Source organism: Falco punctatus (genome assembly GCF_963210335.1).
Source record: "Falco punctatus genome assembly, chromosome: 4".
NCBI lineage: Eukaryota > Metazoa > Chordata > Aves > Falconiformes > Falconidae > Falco > Falco punctatus.
Window position 1 is genome coordinate 80,132,689 of NC_137583.1, and position 18,472 is coordinate 80,151,160.

The following is an 18,472-nucleotide window of genomic DNA, read 5'->3' on the forward strand; positions in this document are numbered from 1 at the left end:
AGCAACCTTGTATTTTCTTGTTAATTTTAAAAAATATTTCAGAGGTTTTCATCATTAAAACTAATACTGTAAATGAAAGGTAGTAGGTGAATATAAGTTGAAAGATAGTAAAGGTGGATGAGGTTTATAAAATTTAACAAGTTCACTTGCCATTTTTTTCAATATTTTTTTGCATGTACTTAATAGTACAGATGCCTTATTTTTGTAATGTTTTTTTCATACAAATCCTCTTCTGCTCTTTTCTATTGCACAGATTGGCCGGTGTTAATGGAAATAGTGACTACATATAGAACAGTACCTACCTTGTGAGTGGTATAAGGTTAGAATTCGTGCATTTGTTGTGCAGCTGCAACACTGAATGAGTCGTAGTTTATGTGGGATTAATAAGTGAAATGAAAAATTAAAAGAGCCCCCAAATCTAGAAAGACAAACTTATATTAAAAATGAAGGTGTGGGATTATTCATACTATTGGTAGTACTTGTTACATAAACTCTTCATTTTGTAATTTCAAACCTCTTCTATTGGATAGCTATTTTATTTTGAAGATTTAGAAAGCAACTCCAAAAATTAAAAACTGGAATGCTCTTTCTTTAAGATGTGACTTCACATGGAAATTATTCTGTGCTACTGCTTATTGTTAATATGAGCTGCAGTTCAAAGGAACATTTAACCTTCATTTAATAAATTCTGCCATCTTTTTTTTGCCATCTTAAAATGCACTCATGTTTAACAGATTCTCAACATACCACTCGAAATAGCAGTATTTGGACACCAGCTGAAAAAATAGGTGGAATACCTTATGAGGGAGGAACATGCATCATTCTTTTGTTTAGCAACTTGCTTCAACAGATTTTATTTTTGGGGGTACATTTGTGTCGGAACTTTTTTTAAATTTTCATATGCTCAACAGATTCTGAAGGAAGTGGTCATGGGAGTGAAGATGCATCAAAGGACAGTGGTGAAGGTTCCTGTTCTGAATCAGAAGAAAATATCTTGGAGGAGGAACCGGCAGAAGAGAAAGTAGAAGAACAACAGCCAAAAAGCTCCACTGAAGAAGAAGTGCCAACAGCAGATAAAGAGGTAATTAAAACTGAAAAGAAAGAGCAAGAAGATGAAGAAGAAAAGCCAAAAAAGAAGAAAGAGAAGGAGAAAGCAGCTGAACCTGATGCTGTGGCTGATGAGCAAACAAATGAGCCAAAAAAATGGAATTTGCGCAGGAACCGACCTTTGCTGGATTTTGTGTCAATGGAAGAACTAAATGATATGGATGACTATGATAGTGAAGATGACAATGACTGGCGGCCTACTGCTGAGAAAAAAAAAGGAAAAAACGCACTGCGAAAAGAGGGGAGTGATGGAGATAACGAGGACGATGAAGATGATGGGAGCGGAAGTGATGAGGATGACAATGATGAGGAAGGTAATGAAGAAGATAATAGCAGCACGGCTAGTGATGGAGGATCAAAGAAGAAGAAGAGTAAAGTTCTTAACAGGAATAATGCAGATGATGAGGAATTGACAAATGATAGCCTGGCTCTTTCACAAAGCAAGAGTAATGAGGTAGTGCAACCAACTTTCTATAATATATCTGTTGACAAAATGGAAACTACTCCCCAGTAGCTATTCTGTTAATTTGAAAGGTTAAACTGATTGGCTGGAATTGTGTTTACAGGGATAAGCGAAGCAGCGAAATCATGCTAAATCAGCACTGCATATTGAGTAATCTTGCTTGGACCATTTGGCCAATCTAATGCCACTAAAGGCAATAGAGAGACTTCTCTTGGCTTTAGAGGGGGTTGGATTAGTTTTAACACAAATAGGAGGTCCAATATGCAAATCAACATGTATTAGTGAGACTGAGTTCTCTTTTAGCGTAAATGTTGCATATCTGTAATGTCGTAAAAGTTAAAAGCATCTGTGACATATTCATAATATAGCTAAATGATAGATTATTCTTTATCTTAGCCCTTCTTTTGTGACAAACAGCAAAGTCTGAACACTAAGTATTCACTGACGGAAGAATCCTAAGTTAAGAAATGTGCACACTGGGTTTAAAATCAAATAGGATAATTGTGATAATTTATGTTGGGCTTGCTTTTAATGCTCACAAATGAAGTAATTTCTTACAGTACTAAAACACATTTGGGAACTAATATTATATTAAATATCTTCTGATTGCAGAATATGAAAATTATCCAAGTGTTTGGTAATGCCATTTTTTTTCCCCTGTGCACAATTACAGTTGCCTTGAAGGTTGTGCCTGTGGTAGAATTAAGATATTAGGCTGTCAAGGTGGTTGACTTCATATCCTGCAGTAGCAGAATTCTGAACAAAGTAAAAAGAGTTGCTGTAAAATCTACATTCTATTTTCAGGAAATAATTGCAATGTCAATATAACATTTGAAAAATGCTAGTGGTATGACACTATTTAAAGTTTTGCTGTTCCATTTAATCTTTATTTTAATGTGTAAAATGGCAGGAAGCCAAACATTATTCAGAGGAATCAGTTGTCTCTGTTTCAGATACTTTGTTATTTATTTTATATATATATGTACACATATATATGATTACAAATGAACTGTGCTGTTTTAATTACTAGTAATAATTGTGACTGGAAAAAAATATAAATCTGTTGGGTTTTAAAAAAAAAATTTGCATAGGCATCTTCTTTTACTGTCTAGCTCCGTAATTCTAGTATTGTTACCCGTATTCTCTTGGCTCAGGAGCTGAAAGTGTTCTGCCAGTCCTGATGATCAGAGCTTCAAACAGAGATAGGCAATTTTCTTTCAGTGTTTCCCATATCAGAATGGGGGTGTGAGTCTTCATTCTTAGGGATGTGTTCTTGAATATGTCCATAATTTCTATTGGCTTGAAAAGTTAGGCCTGTTTCAGAAATCCAGAGCGCTTTCTGATGTGTCTTTTGCGAAGTTTCTTAATATGCATGGACCTCAGATTCTGTTCTTGCCTTGGATTTAGGACATTGATCAAAAGATAAAAACAAAGTTTGAAAATTTGAAGTTCAAATTATAATTTTGTACCTGATAATTTATCTTTACTGCATGTAAAGCAAAGTACTGATTATGAACAGGACTGTAACAAGGAATCTTTCAACAGTGAGTATCTTAGAGTGGATTATAGATTAATTTTTAGATTGATACTCAACTGTGTGAGTATAGCAGTATTCTTTCCACTACTACAATATTTTAAAATAGTTTAAAAAAACAGTAAAAAGTCTTGTCTAGTAGACAAATCTCACAAAATCTCATTACACTGCAGAAGTTAAGTTCTTAGAAAGCCAAATGTCTGAATGTATAATTAATTTATGAAATAATGTTCAAGTAATTAACTCTGAACATGTTGTCATATCCTTAATATGCATTCTTCCTTTATTTACTTTTTGGGGGTGGGTGTTGGAGTGGGTTATTTGTTGGTTTTTTTTTCTGTGTGATTTTTATTTTATTTTTCTACAATTTACAAAAATATTTTGAGGTTTGCATATACACTATTTTAACCTGTGCTGTAATGAAATACTATGTGCTTTTCTGCTGTATTAAGCACAGAATGTAAACTTAGATTTCTTTTCTAGGGTCAGGCATCGTTAGTAGATAAATGATGCTTTTCTGTTTTTATAATTGCTATCACTTTATGGGATTCTTCAGTTCTCAGTGTGGTTGTGTGGTTTTTTTTAATTATTCCTTTAAACTTCGAAGTATATAGGCATATAGTTTGAAATGCTCACTTTCTTCATTAACACCACAGAAATGGAAATTATGTAGTGATTCAGCTAAAATCCTTTCTCTCACTTGGGTAGGGAACAGGACTTGTTCAGGAGTTGGCAGCAGTCATCACCTCTATGTAGAAGTTCCCATGCTTTAGACAAGTAGGGTCAGCTTCTGGGATAGGGTCTTTCAGGTGCTTACATGGACTAAGTAAGGGAGGGCAGCATGTTCAGATCACTCCCTTTCCATGTCTGCGTAGAAATAGTTACTCTACTGTCCTGTTTGACCTGTTGGCTGTCTTCACACAAGGCAAACAATAATGGATGGGGATCCTAATATTAGATCCAAATTTGTTGCCCTTCCATTTTTTTTTTTTTTTTTTGCGCATGTTTGCATATGTTCGCACTGCCTAAATAGCTAGCCTTATTTCAGTGTGGCTTTTACAGTGCAACTTTGTTTATTTAATTTAAAGTAATAGTTTGTTTTTTGGTTTCTTGGTTTTTTTTCTTCTTTTTTTTCATTACCAGACCTTGGGCTTCTGTAACAGTAGAAGTAGCAGATTTCTTTTACACTTCTTAGTGAAGACAAATAACAGTTAAAGTTGAAGGTATTGTCAGAAAAAAGCTGACGGCTGTAGAGTTGTGAGGTGCATCTGAGAAGCCTATGACGTTGCACAATTAATCTGCCAGAGTTAGGCACTGTAATGCCATTTTCCTGTCTATAATGTGAATGGTAAGCTACACATGGGTATTTTGAATTATGATGGGGCACAGTATTTTTTGAAAAAGATGTGCAGGTTTCTTGCTTTCCTCAAAATGCTTTGCAACTTTGTCCTAAAAGGAGGATATTGGAAGAAATGCTCCATAAGTCTGATCTCTGTAGTAGAGAATCTTGTATTTTTCACATTAGTTGCCTTCCTGTAAGCTAGCATGACCATGTAAATGGTGGTATAATCTTTCATTTTCAGTTCTAGATGAGTGTTTTGTTCTTTTATACATCATGTTTCCTTACATTGTTTAGAGAAAATGGATGGGAGATCCAGAAGCGTTTCCTAAGCTATAAGTATGTGTTTGACCTTTCCTGGGTCAAAAACATTGTAAGAAGCCACTTCTGTTAATTCAGGTAAAGTATTTGAGCCCAGCTGTAGGTGGTAAGGTTTTTTTACCCCTTTATCTTGCTGTACCCTCTAAATACCTGCCCAGATAAACCTAAAGTACAAAGAAACTTTGCAAATGATTTACTGAAAAATCAGCATAGAGACTTACTATAACAGATTGAGAGCCTATCATGAAATAATTCCATAGATTGATGTGAGAATAGAAGAACGTTGTGGAAGAACATCCACTTGAAGTAGCATTCCTGATATTTTTATCTGCTTATGCTACACAGGCATAGTATCGGTTCTGTGTTTTATGGCATAAATGGGGGGGGGTTAGAATGAGAAAAACATGCTTGAGAGCGCATCTTCAACCTTAATTTAGTTAGGGTTTTTTTTTTTTCCCTCATAGGATACCACAGCAGTTTTGGAATATTCTGAGATCTCTGACCCTTTGAATGGATGCCATTTAGGCTTGAACTGTTAGCCTCTGCTCTAAAAATATGACTATTTCTTTATACTGCAATGATTATTTTTCACTAGTATGCCTGATTTCACGCTTCCCTATATGCCTTCCTATCACCAGTGAAAGTAGTTTAAGCTCAGTGTTCGTTTTTAGTATAAAAATAAAAGAAAATGTATGGAAGCCGTGAAACTTTGCAGAAGAGACAGTGGCTGTATCTCAATGAAAATAATAAGAAACCTCAGTGGTGTTTCTGAAAATACTTAAATTTACATACAGATTTATTTGGTTTGTGAAACACTTTTCTGTGTTTCCTTAGAGAAATTCCCTATTAAAAGCTACATTCTTCTTTGGTGATGTAGTTCATATTGAAGGCTGCCAAAGCAGAGCAATGTACTTGTTCTGCAGATCATTACTCCTGTATATAATCACAAGAAATAAGTTGTTACAGTTTTAATAATTCGTATGGTTTTGCATAAAGACATGTAAATTTGCATTACAAAAACCCCAGAATTGAGTTGAAAATTTGTTGTATTTTCTGTAGGTGAAAACTTGGCAGGCTTCTGTTAGTAGCTTGTTTTCAGATTTTTCAGATCCATGTGACTTATTTTTGGAAGGCGCAAATTGAGGAAAATTAAGCAACTTTTCTGACTATTGGGACATTTGAAGATCATCTTTGGCCTTGGTGGTTGTTGGGTTTTTGGGGTTTTTTTTGCTTTTGAATGGTTTCTAAGGTGTGTTTTCCTTTTTGTAGAACATAAATGGTTTAAAGACATGTATGTTTCTGTCTGAGGAAATAAGACCCTTCTCTGGCCTTTGGATATTAACAGATCTGTAGGTATACTGAGATCAGATTGTATCCATCCTTTCTCCCAGTTCTTACATTTATGTATAAAGTTTTTTAATGTCTTGACAACAAAGAAGCTTTTAGTCTTGTGAAAATAATTTTCCATCTTTTTTTGTTTGTTGTTCAAAATTTGAACAAATAACAGATCTTGTGTTTGTTTTAAATAAAACTGAAGTTCCTGGCATAATCCATGTGTCTTCATTTTTCAATATTAGGATTCACTGATCCTTGAGAAGTCTCAAAATTGGAGTTCGCAGAAAATGGACCATATTTTGATTTGTTGCGTTTGTCTTGGCGATAACAGTGAAGATGCTGATGAAATAATCCAGTGTGACAACTGTGGAATAACAGTGCATGAAGGTAATACAACCCTTCATTCTCATTGTGGGAGGAAAGCATATACTTTGCTTTTAATAAAATTTTGACTTGCTGTCTTCAAAAAAAACAAAGCCTTTTTTTTTGTAATACTACATGAATCATTTTTAGCTGTGAAACATCCATTTTCTACTTTAGCAAAACAAATATAAGCAATTACAGGACTGGATGTGGTCTACAGATACCTATATAATGAATTACAGTCTGCAAGTATTGGAGCTATACATTGTATTTTCAGGGCTTTAGGATATTATATCAAATGTATTTTTGTCTTCTCTGTTTCAGTATATGAATTTGATTGCATAACTGGGCTACAAGATCATGAGAATGGGAGGCCTTCTAAAAGGAAAGGGTTTTTTACATATATTTTTGCTGCATCAAAAAGGAAGAGAGAAGGGGAGGAGCAACAACAGGAATTGTCTGTGGCATTTAGTTACAAGTGAAAATAGCTAGTCTTGAGCTTTCTCATGATTTTCACTGACAATTTGAAATGGAGAAATTTTAAAGTTAAAGCATACTCAAATCGTTGTTTTGCTAATTCCTTCAAAATCTAATCTGTGTGTATGTTACAAATGTAGGAGGTCTGGTTTTAAAGAAACATTTCTGGAATAATTCTTAGGTGAGCATATGGAATTTTAACAGCCATGTATGAAAGATGAGTCTGTATTGTGTATTGCTGCTCTTTCTGTTAAGGATGGAAGGTAGGGTAGATACTAACATAAGGAGACATACCTTATTCTTTTTTTTTTTATTTTTTTTTTTAGCATTTCTGATATCCTGTACCTTTTTAGAGCTTTACTTTTTTTTAAAAGGTTTCCCAGGAAAATGAGATATGCTATTTCAATCCTTGAAATTTAAAGAAAGTAGGCTTTCATTCTTCAAAAGCATGGAAGGCATTTATTTAATTTATATGACTCTCTTAAAATTTTTTGTAGCTGTTTAACATGCCTTTTCAGGCTGGAAGTTCTTTTATTAATACCCTATTCCCCTTTTGTTTCCTTATACTAGACTGAAAATTGTTTCACAACAGTATTTTTTATGCACTGAACTGTAATTCAGTTCTTTGCTTAACATCAGTTAGGAAACTGAGGATGGAATTTCCATTTTGTGCATTGTGGTGCATTATGTTAAGTGTCAACATGGAACTCCTGAAATCTTCTTGCAGTCCTTTGAAGAGCTAATCAGTACTGTTAATGGAGCTTAGAGAGCAGTTTTTAGTTGATCTAATTTATGATGAGCTGGATCACACTCTAGGTGCCTTTGAGGGCATTACAAGTGTTAGACTTCTAAATTTAGGTGTCTTGGTACTCTTGCAGAATTCTTTCCTCTGTGTCCATGAAGTTTTTGGAAATAACGTGCAGAGCATGTACAATTTGAGATGCAGTAAGCTACTAAAAGTTAGTTTTATAGAATCTTGATAGATTATTTTTTTTACCATAGCATAGCCTAACATTAACTAATGAGAAAAGAAAACCTGAATGAAAATGCCTCGTGCTGATAGTTGTAAGTGCCTATTTGAGAACTCTCCAAACGTTTCATACAGTCAACACGTCTAAACTCTAAAGCTCTGGAGCTCCCTGAAAATTCTTCTGTAAGATTTATTTAGTAATTGTACAGCTAGTTACGTTAAAGTGCAGAACGATTGTGATAGAAAAATTATCTGCCTTTTTGGAATAAAATGATGGCAAATTTGGTTTTATTCCTATGGAGTGCCTTAAAAATCACCAAAATAACACTTCCTCATTTTGTTTAGTTTACTAAACTTTTGTCCCTACAAGAAGTAAGATTATAGATGGTTTTCCTCCACAGGAAATAGTTCTATGGTTCAAAACTCACTTGAATTCTCATAGCTGAAGATCTGCCTAAGAGTCATTGTTGCCATTCTTAAGTCGTTATAGACAAAGATTCCCTATACTGTCAGTGATACGGAGAGTACAATGTATGTATGTTTATTTTGTTGTTACTGCAACAAAGTAAAATGGATGAATTCAGAAAATTTAAATTGCTAGTTTGTTCTCATAAGTTCTACAGTATGTACAAGCTAATTGACTATGGATGTTGGTTAATTTTTCACACTTACAGTTGAATGTTTGGCTCTTTACAGTGTATTTTAATAATAAGTACTTAAATGCAATTTGGAAGTCTACTTGATGTTTTGAGTGTATGTTTCATTCCTAGATATGTATATCAATTTGTAAAGACATGAATATAGTTTTAAGTAGAAATGAGCATTTATTTTGGTGGGTTTTTTTCTGTATTTTGGTATTTCAATGGTAATAGCAGGTACTATTTTAAATTGGAGCTTTTCTCAATAATTTGTTTAAATAATTGCTTGCAGCAAAGCAGAATTCTATAAAAAAAGTGGAACTTTCGAAGCTTTAGTTTGATTCAGTGATCTTGCATGTTCACTGTATATGTTCAAGTTACATGTTCAGTAACTTGGAGGTTTCTGCACTCCTGACTGGTGGTCATTGATTCATTGTATTACTTCTGAATGCATGAGTAATGAAGACACAGACTATTATAAGGAAGTTGCAGTTGAAACTAAAATGTGATGTAACAATTACTTTTAGTTCCTGTTGGCTTCATCATTCAACTTGGGTGATTTCTAAAAATACATTAAGAAGTAGTTAAAGAGAGAATTACTGTCTTATCATATAAACATGGCTTATAACCTTCAGAATTATTTTTTTAATGTTAGTATAGGAAGGTTTACTCTTAATATCATTAGCTTTAATCTTAGCTTTTAACTGCATGCTCAGATCATGGACATAGGTTGTATTGTGCTCTTATACACAGCTGCTTTGTGATTTGAAAAATAAGTTCCAGTAATAAGTGAGTCTGTTTTGTAAACATACTGGAATCTGAGAATTTGTTCTTATTTTTGCAGGTTTCCTTTAGTAGGTAGATTGCTGTGACTGCAGGCACCATGCTGTGTCTTGAAATTTGTTCTAATATTTGAGCTGCTGGGTTTTTCAGAAAATGCAGTTTCTAGCACAGTATTGAGTGAAGAGGCTTCTATTTATGAATCAGATAGAAATCGATGCAGTGATGTTTACCTGTGTTTGCCTGCAGTTGGGAAGAATAATACGCTCATTTCCTGTGAAGTAATTTTGATATTTAGCAGTTGTCTTTTCCCTAGAATCTCAAACCCAAGATGCCTATTATCCTGAAACATCCAAAGAAAGCTGCTGGAATACTGCAGGGTTTCTCTTCATAGTTTTCGTATGCATTTTCAACTTGTATTATAAATATGTTTTCTCTGCTTTTCTATAGCATTGTAGATATTTATTTGGAAGGAAGTACACTGTTTTCACACCCTACTGGTGCCCCACCCAGGGACCCACATAATGATGATATTGGTGATTTGATTGTTCTGTCCCTGAAGACCTTAATTTTTCTTTCTTGTAGATTATTACAGAAACTGTTTTACTTCACAGGAAGGGATCTTGCACCGCTGGCTTGTGCCTTTGTGCTCTGCTGAAGTGGAAGTTTCAGTCTACCATAGAACCTTTCAGGTGACTGGAAAAGGCTTTTCTATGGTGGCTGTCTCTGTATTTAATGTGAAGTTACTCACTAGCCATGAAAATGCTGCCCTTGAGTCGAGCCTATTTCTCCTGGACAACAGGGCTCCCTTCCTTCCTTGAGTGGGGGCTTTTGATCTACTTGTACCTACTGGTCAAAGGGCAGGTGCCACATAGTAGTGCGGCCCCTTCATGTGAAGGTGAACCTTCCAGTTGCCATCCCCGAGTGGCTGCATGCTGGCATAGTTGTTGGCAAGAATCTGTTACCCTCTTTCAGAGTGTAAGCTAGTACTGCCTTGTGTTTCAAGTTAGGCATGGTCTAGAACACCATTCTCTCCTGCTTCAGAATGTTTTGGCTTTTCTAGCACAAGGTAGCTTGCCACTGTGCATACTGCTCCATTACTCGTGTACCTGAGTACTTGGTAACTAGCAGCTTTTCCTTTTTAGTACCTGGTGCAGTGGGTGCCTCTTCAGTCATGATTTATATTATTTTTGGTTTGCTTGCTTGCATTAATCAACTATTACATGAGGTCTTCTTGGGTAAAGAGGAGTGATAACTCGTCTGGGAGCAACTCTGCCAGTGCTCATGTGAAATACAGCAACACAGCCAGGAGTTAGACAAGGGTTCTGATTCAGACCTAGAATCATGGCCCCTTAATAAACATTTATATTTGTCTTACTGACAAGTTTTGAGATTGCTAGAAATTCAGTTTCCTTTCCAGTGCAACTATTTGCTGCATTAATGTCCGTATCACCTGCATGGCTAACATCACTTGTCCAAAAGCTATCTTTGCTCTGCAGAGACATGTCCAAAAATCTGTAAACTTTGTGGAGCAAATAACTGGTTCAAAAATGACAGAAATCTGTAACTGCCTCTAAACCTGCCTAAGTAGCATACACATAATGCTAACTTAAGACCCACTCTTACACTTTACATTCACCTTTTATGTCTAAATGGCCTGTAATTCATTAAGTCCATCAATTAAAATTTTGTTCTTATTTCACGTATCAACTTTTTTTTTTTATTTTTAAAGGAAAAATGTTTGCATTGCTAGGGAAAAACTCTTTCTTACTGAATTTGTAGAAGTACAGTTGCTTTTTGGAGTGTTCACTTCTGTGCAGAATAATCCTCATTTCTATTTATAAAAATCTTCTTGCGGCAGTAATCTGTCATTTTGGATAAATGCTTTTTTGGTAAGATCTTTCTTGTAATAGCAGGACACCCCCAACTGTGATGTCAGTTTTTTTGACATGTTGATTGCAGCATGACTGAAGAAAACGTCTAGTGCATATCACAGCATGTGCCGTAACTGTAGGTAGTACACTTGCCAGCTATTGCCCTTGGGTTAGTTGTTGTGAATTAAATGAGTGAAGTTCTACATTTTTCCAGCTGTTTCTTTCCATCTCCTCTATTTGTTTCTTACTTTACTGTGATGCGTGTGGCAGGGAATAAAATTTCTCTTGCTAAAAGCAATAGTGTAGTCACCATATGCTTTACAGTGTAGTAAAACATTTTTGCATTTTAACCGTGTACCCTGGTACACTCCTGTCTGGTACAAAAATTCATTTTGCAAAATCATGTACTTTAGTGCTCTTCATTTACTAAATAAAAATACTGTTCTGAATTTATGATGCGTGAACTGATCAATGTCCTTAAACTGGTGGTCCAATTGAGGATTGAATGTAATGTATTTTGAATACTGTGATCTCACAGCATTTGATTTTTCAAATGTACAGTTTACCTTGCAGATCATGTTTTCATGATTTTTATAATAAAATCATGTTTCAGAGTATATGTAGATGTAGTTAGCAAATGTGAATCTCCTGTTTGACTAGCAAAAAATTGCCCTGCCAGAGAAATGGAGGAAAAGATGCAACCAAGGCAAGAATTAGGTCTCTCTTCCCGTTTGCCTCAGTGATATAAATTTCAGAACAATTGCTTTAATGGTAGCATTTTAAAGTGTTTGCAATTTCATTTTAATGTCAATCACATTAAATAAAAGCTATTGACAGGGTACAAGGACTTTAAAATCAGGGAATAATTTTTTTTTTCCCCTCTGTATGAAATGATATACATTCAATAGACAACTTGGCTGTAATTGTAATACATATATATGCTGTTAGTGGAACAGTTAATGCTGTGAGAGTTTTAACTTCTTGACTTTCATAGGATAATACTATACTAAACCAGTTTTATTGTTTAGTGTAAGAGGTATTCAAGGAGGTGACAGTCATGGAATTGTGATACAGTTATCTAAGAATATACAAATATGAGTATTTAATGAACTTTAGTTGAAAAGGGACTTTTAGGTATTTTAAAGATACCTAAAATTCGAATTCAGAATTTTTGTGAACATTGAGGAAAGGCAGCATCATTTTAAGCAAAGTGTTTAAAAGTAGTTTTATTTTCTTCAACATATTTTCCAGTCAAAGGGGTGTGTGGTTGACTAAATGCCGAACAGGTCACAGGTGCAGTGATAATAACTGAAACCAAATACATCGTTTACAATATGTATATCCTTTCCTCTGTTGCCCTTTCAGTCCTTAAGTAGTCACAGTATTTACACAACTGCAGTACTTTTAGAGAGAACCTGTAGATTTCCTCCTGATGTTGCTTGGGAGATTTGCTTGCAGCGTGGCCTTAAATTTCTTTCTGTTCCAACACCAGCAATTCCCAACAATTCATACAAGGAAATTGAGTTGGACTTTTTCTTGCTCATTAGCTTAACTATTTAATACTAGGATGGAATGATTTATCAAGCAGCAGGTTCGTCTCTCCATGTCTCTGCATTTTAAAGAGTCATTAAAAAAAGTAAAAGAAGTAAAAAATTTTAAAATTTTTGTAATGGGACCAAAAAAATTCTTTCTGCATAGGAAAAGAAGGCAGACAGCAATAAGTTGAATTTTAGTTGCTTTTTAGTTGCTTGGCAGTTTTAAGGATCCTAAAATGATATATATATAAAGGTAATTGCCTGTTACAGATAAAAGAATATTACCATGGTAAAAATATGAAGATTTTTAGAACGTGTTTTTAAAAATTCTGAACTCTTGATCTCTACATTGTAACTTTTTAGACAGATTTAGACAAAGGTGCATTTAGATTTTTTATCAAGTGCATTTTGTGCTTCAGGTTTGATTCAATTAAAAAAAAATCAATTATAGCCATGCAGTAGAAAACACTTCCCCCGCCGCCCCCCCCCCCCCCCCCCCCCCCCCCCCCCCCCGGTTTCAAATTATTAAGGGAAATACGAATCCCTTAGCCATGACTATTATGAAGTTACTTGAAATTGGAAAGTGGAAGCTGCTGAAAGTGTGGTCTAGAACTGCAAGTTCATCTTTTTCATTAGTGTTAATTAATTGTGTTTATCCACAATTCTACATTTTGACAAGGTGTGTATAACATTCTGTTGTTTAAAAATGTGATGTTAATCTGACCAAATGAATTTTTCTGTTGGCAGTTAGCATTACAACTTGTGATAACAAAAGAAGAAATAAAATCAGTATATTGAGGAATTTTGAAAATTTATGGTTTTAATTTTGACACTACAGATGTTTACTAGATAAGCAGCATTCCTCAGCTTTGCCAGGGTTTTCATTATGGTTTCTAGTTAATAACCGGAAAGTAGATAACTGTTTCTTGAAAAACTGTAAGGTATAGAAGTTTTTTTGTTTCTTCCTGGGTTGGAGCAGTTTTGACCTGCTGCAGTTAGGCTGCAGAATTAGTAAACATCTAGTACAATAAATACTGTAATTTTCATGTGTATGAAGTGGAGCAACTCACAGAAGAGACTGAGGTATTTATTCTGGAATAACTACCATGTGATCGGAGCATTGGTTATGGGAGAACAGATTAATATCCTTGTTCTGGTTTGGACTGGGCAGAGATTTCAGATTCTTTCACATCCCAGATGAATGCTATAATTATCTTAGCTTTTCATTGTTTCAAATACACTAACTTGGACTGAAATTTAAAGTTTTAGCAAACCTGATATTTCTACAGTAGGATTTTGTTCTGAAACTGCTTTTGCCTTCATATCTCAATTGAAGTGTTAAAGAGTGGATTTTGGTTCCTTGTACATTTGAAAAACAAACATTTTATCTGCTCCTGACGTATCTGGCATCTTAATGTCAGATGACATCATCATTGTGTTATCTGTCATTCTTTAAATTGGGACAAATATATTTTGTCATTGATTATATTTTGTTCTGAGTTATTTCACTGTTTTTGAATCATGAAAGTTTATTATTTAAAAATGGAACTACTGGTATTATTTTGCTTCACTATATATTTTTGGCCTGCCAAGGTACTTTCACTGCTTTTTTTTTTCCCCAAAAGGAATTTAAATCTCTTCATATGGATATTGGTTTGTGGTGTCAAAACCACATGCCACGTTTGTCATATTTCTTACAATTTGTAGCTTTACAGACATTTGATGAATACAGCTGTTGAACAGATTTGTATTATCCATATGAATATTCTATTGACAAAATTTGATCTCTCCTTTGATTTCTGTTATCACTTAACCCAGAAGCAGAAAATGACTTTATAGCATACATAAGAAAAAATCTGGGTTAAAATACTTGTGTATCCTTAACAAAAAATACAGCTTAGCAAGCAGTTTCTAATTAATTTTGGGACTCTGTTCTTAATTCTGTTAAGTATTATTAGATCATATTTAAACTTAAGCTGTTGGGTAATGATTTATGGTGCATTACCTTATTACCTATTTAAAAGTATTATTCTTAAAGCTGAGTTTTGTCTCACTATTTATATATATTACTCCTAACTTCTCCTGGAAAGTAAACTTTCCAGACATGTTACGTGGAGTTCAGGCTTACTATGGAGCATACTGAAAATTGCCCATGCCACTCCTCAGTCAAGAACAATTACAAAGTACCTTCTCTGAAACCTTGCAATGAATTTTTTTCCCCCATGGGGTTAAAGGTAACGATCTGATGTATGTGTGTAGAAAACGCTACCGACAGCCTTTTTGTTGCTTACATGGATGGCTTCATAGCAAACAAGGCTTTGTCTTGCAGCTTTCATTCTGTAGTTTCATTTGGCAGCGTACATCAAATCGACAACAGTCTTATGGGCTGGATTTCCTTTTCTTCAGCTGTGTTGTGGACAAGACTGTTTTGATACAGTTATCAGCAATGCTTAATGGTAATGTAGCCTACTTTCTCCAGCTAATGACCACCCCTTTCACTGGGTGTAACAGTATGGTGTTTAGCTTTTGCTAAATGGCCGTTAAGGGAAAAGAGTAAACGCCTTCCTGTCTGTTAGAAATCTTAAACTCTTTAAACTCTAAGACTTACGCACAAATTGGGACAAAAAACTTGGGTTAAAAATCCAGACTATTTTTTTAATCTACCTTCAGAAAGGACCTAGATTTGTATTGTTATAGAAATAATGTTTAATGTAAACACATATGATAAGAATGGAAATAATTACAGCACATGTATCATTTTCTAGGTGTAAAGATAAAAAAATAATAATCAGGTATAAATGACTGATAAGTATAATAAGGTAGCTATTTTAGAGTGAAGGTAAGACAGTTTGGGGAAGTCACCATTCTAATTTTTGCAGACTGATGACACTTAGGTTAGTAAAGCAAAGCTAATTACCTTCAATTAGTGAAGAAGCATCAGTGTTTGAAAGAAACTAATTTTATTTTGCCATATGGATTGATGACAATATTACTGCTTCCATAGTGTTAGGTAATTTTTGATAAGTACATATAGGAATATATTGATATGTTAAGAAGTCTGAAGGAATTCTAAAAATTGTAATTATTCATCAGCTTCATGATATCAATGGACTGTGGGTTTTTACATTAATGTAATTGCTTAAAAGTAGCTTTACTATCATGTATTCAAGATTCTGTTATTAGAACTTAAAAAACTCCTTTCTGGAATACTAGTTAAAGCTGATACCACATTATAAAGAAAATGGAGTTATCTTATGTGTGAGATATATGATCTTTTATATACCCAATGAAACGTGTCTGTGAACGCATTTCTGCACATTACTTTTCGTTTGATTCTGGAATACTTTTATAATGAAAAGAAACAGTCTGCCTTCTTATTTTAATTCTTATTGATGAGCCTCATTCTGTAATGGAAGACTATAGTTCTTAAATGGTTCCTAAAGTGTGATTGCTTATTTCCTGAATGTAGTTAGTCTATTATGCAGACCTCTGTTTCTGTCACAAGGGGAGTTAGAGCAATGTTGATATTTTATTACAGTCAGTGGGTAATGAACCAAAGTAACAAATCATGTTGCTATTTAATTGCAGAATTCGATAATTTAACTGTTCCGCAAGCACAAATGTTGACTTGATCACTGTATTTGACAAATAGCTGAATTTAAACTGTTAATAAAACCTCTACTGTGTTTTAAGTGTTGACAATGAAATTATGCTTTTCTTGTATTAAAGAAGAGATACAGATAAAGTTTCAAAATGTGGCATACACAGAAATAGTTTTATGGTGATGAGCTTTGAGATTTTCCTTTTTGTCATTTGCAGTGCTAATAATGCTGCTCTTATTCTTGTGCAAAATTTAAATAGCAAGCTTCTAAATCACTTCAGAAATACTGTTTTCCTAAATTTGTGGTGGTTAAGCATGCATAGACACCTTAACAATCATGAAGAATGTAGTGGATACAGCAAAGAAGAATCGAGAAACTGAATGAGTGAGTCTAGTCATAATTTAAAACTGTAAAAATGAGAATGATTAAAAAAATAATATACTTCATCGATCACCAGTGTGGTGTCTCAAAACAGTTAATCTGTGCTCTGCAAACTATACTTCAGTTTTGAAGTTACAGAAGGTCCTTTAAGCTCAGTCCTACAACCCCTAAATTATGCAAATAGTCTTTTTTATTTCATGTGTATATTCTCTTTTAGTAGATTTGGATGCTTATTGCAAATTGGAGAACTAGAGTGCATATTTGTTGACTATTATAATAAATCTCTAAAAAACCTGCAAAAACTAACCCCCTACCCCCCAGTAACATTCATTTTCAGAGTAGGGAGAAGGAGAAAGATAGGAGTATCCAAGAGAAGCCTGAGATGCTCACAAATTCCACAGCTTGTTGCATTTAACTTGAAATACATTTGAAAAAATCCTTTGATTTTTTTTCCTCACGTCTTTGTTGTTTGCTTTTAGTCTTGGTTTTTTACTTTCCTTCTTAATGGATACTCTGGAAGAATACCAAGTGTTACTAAAATAAAGTAAAACAGCCTTTTTCTTGTTTTTCAGTTGTGATTTTAAGAGAATCACATAAAGTAGATCACTTCTCAGAATTACAATCTCTAATGTAAATTTGCACTAAAGATAATCTTTGCCAATACATTGTAAGTGTTCTCAGAATCATTCCTCTGAATGTGTATGCATGTATGTTTCCTGCTGAAATTGTAACTGACCACTTGTCTACATCTACAGTCATCTTTTCTTATATTGGTCTTCCATCTTTTGTGTGCATAGGTTGCTATGGTGTTGATGGAGAGAGTGACTCTATCATGAGCTCAGCTTCAGAAAATTCCACAGAACCTTGGTTTTGTGATGCATGCAAGTGTGGTGTCACACCCAGTTGTGAATTGTGTCCTAACCAGGATGGGATCTTCAAGGAGACTGATGCAGGCAGGTAAGACTGAAGAAGTGGTGTTTTGAACTTGATAACATCTTGCATTTAAAAGATGTGGGTTTGCCCTAGTCTGTTTCTGTAGGAGCTAATGTCACAAATTAAGCTTTCTTCTTGATGTCCTCTCTCTGTCACCTCACCTTTGATTTGGGTGCTCTTTGGATAGTCAATCACCTGATTTTTTTGTGTGCTCCAAATATTCTTCATGCCCACTATAATATTAGGAAGATGTTGTCTTAAGGCGAATTAGAGCATGAAGATTTATGGACCTGTGAACAAAAGATGTACCTAGGTGAAACAAAGATCACCATTTACTTCATGGATAAATCTTCATGATAAATTCTGTTCTTCAGTATAAAGTCACCATGTATTTTTATATATATATAGATGTTTTAGTGGCTATATAGAAGACCTTTATTTGTTCCCTTGAACTACTTGTGTGATGCATCTTTTTAAACAAAAAAAAACATACTAGTGAAGGTGATGGGAGTCTTTTAAAGAAAACAGTTTTTTTTGTTTGCATAAGGAATGCAGTCTACATTTAAACAAAAAGGGTTTCCTGTGTAGAAGAAATTAAGATCATGTAAACGCCTACTCAGTGGTCAGATATCTGCAAGGATAATGACGTGAAAGGCTTCCCTCACTTAACCAATGGCTTGAACTACTGACAGCAGGGACCAGGGATCAGAGACTTGGAGAAAAACTGTGTACTTGTTTTGGGTTTGCTCAGACTTGGAGGTTGCACTGAGAAAAGCAGGGTTTGAGTCCCTTGAGTCCCACTGCTGAACAGGAGATGTTA

General features: G+C 34.5%; 1 protein-coding gene across 1 annotated transcript in view; it reads left to right on the forward strand.

Annotated features, from left to right (window-relative positions):
- PHF14 (PHD finger protein 14) overlaps window positions 1–18,472 on the forward strand; it is a 166,887-nt gene that overhangs the window by 13,284 nt on the left and 135,131 nt on the right. The window contains exons 2-4 of the mRNA XM_080382684.1: window positions 912–1,561; window positions 6,342–6,486; window positions 17,517–17,676. Of these exons, the coding sequence (XP_080238810.1) occupies window positions 912–1,561; window positions 6,342–6,486; window positions 17,517–17,676 (955 nt within the window). The remainder of the gene's footprint in view (window positions 1–911; window positions 1,562–6,341; window positions 6,487–17,516; window positions 17,677–18,472) is intronic.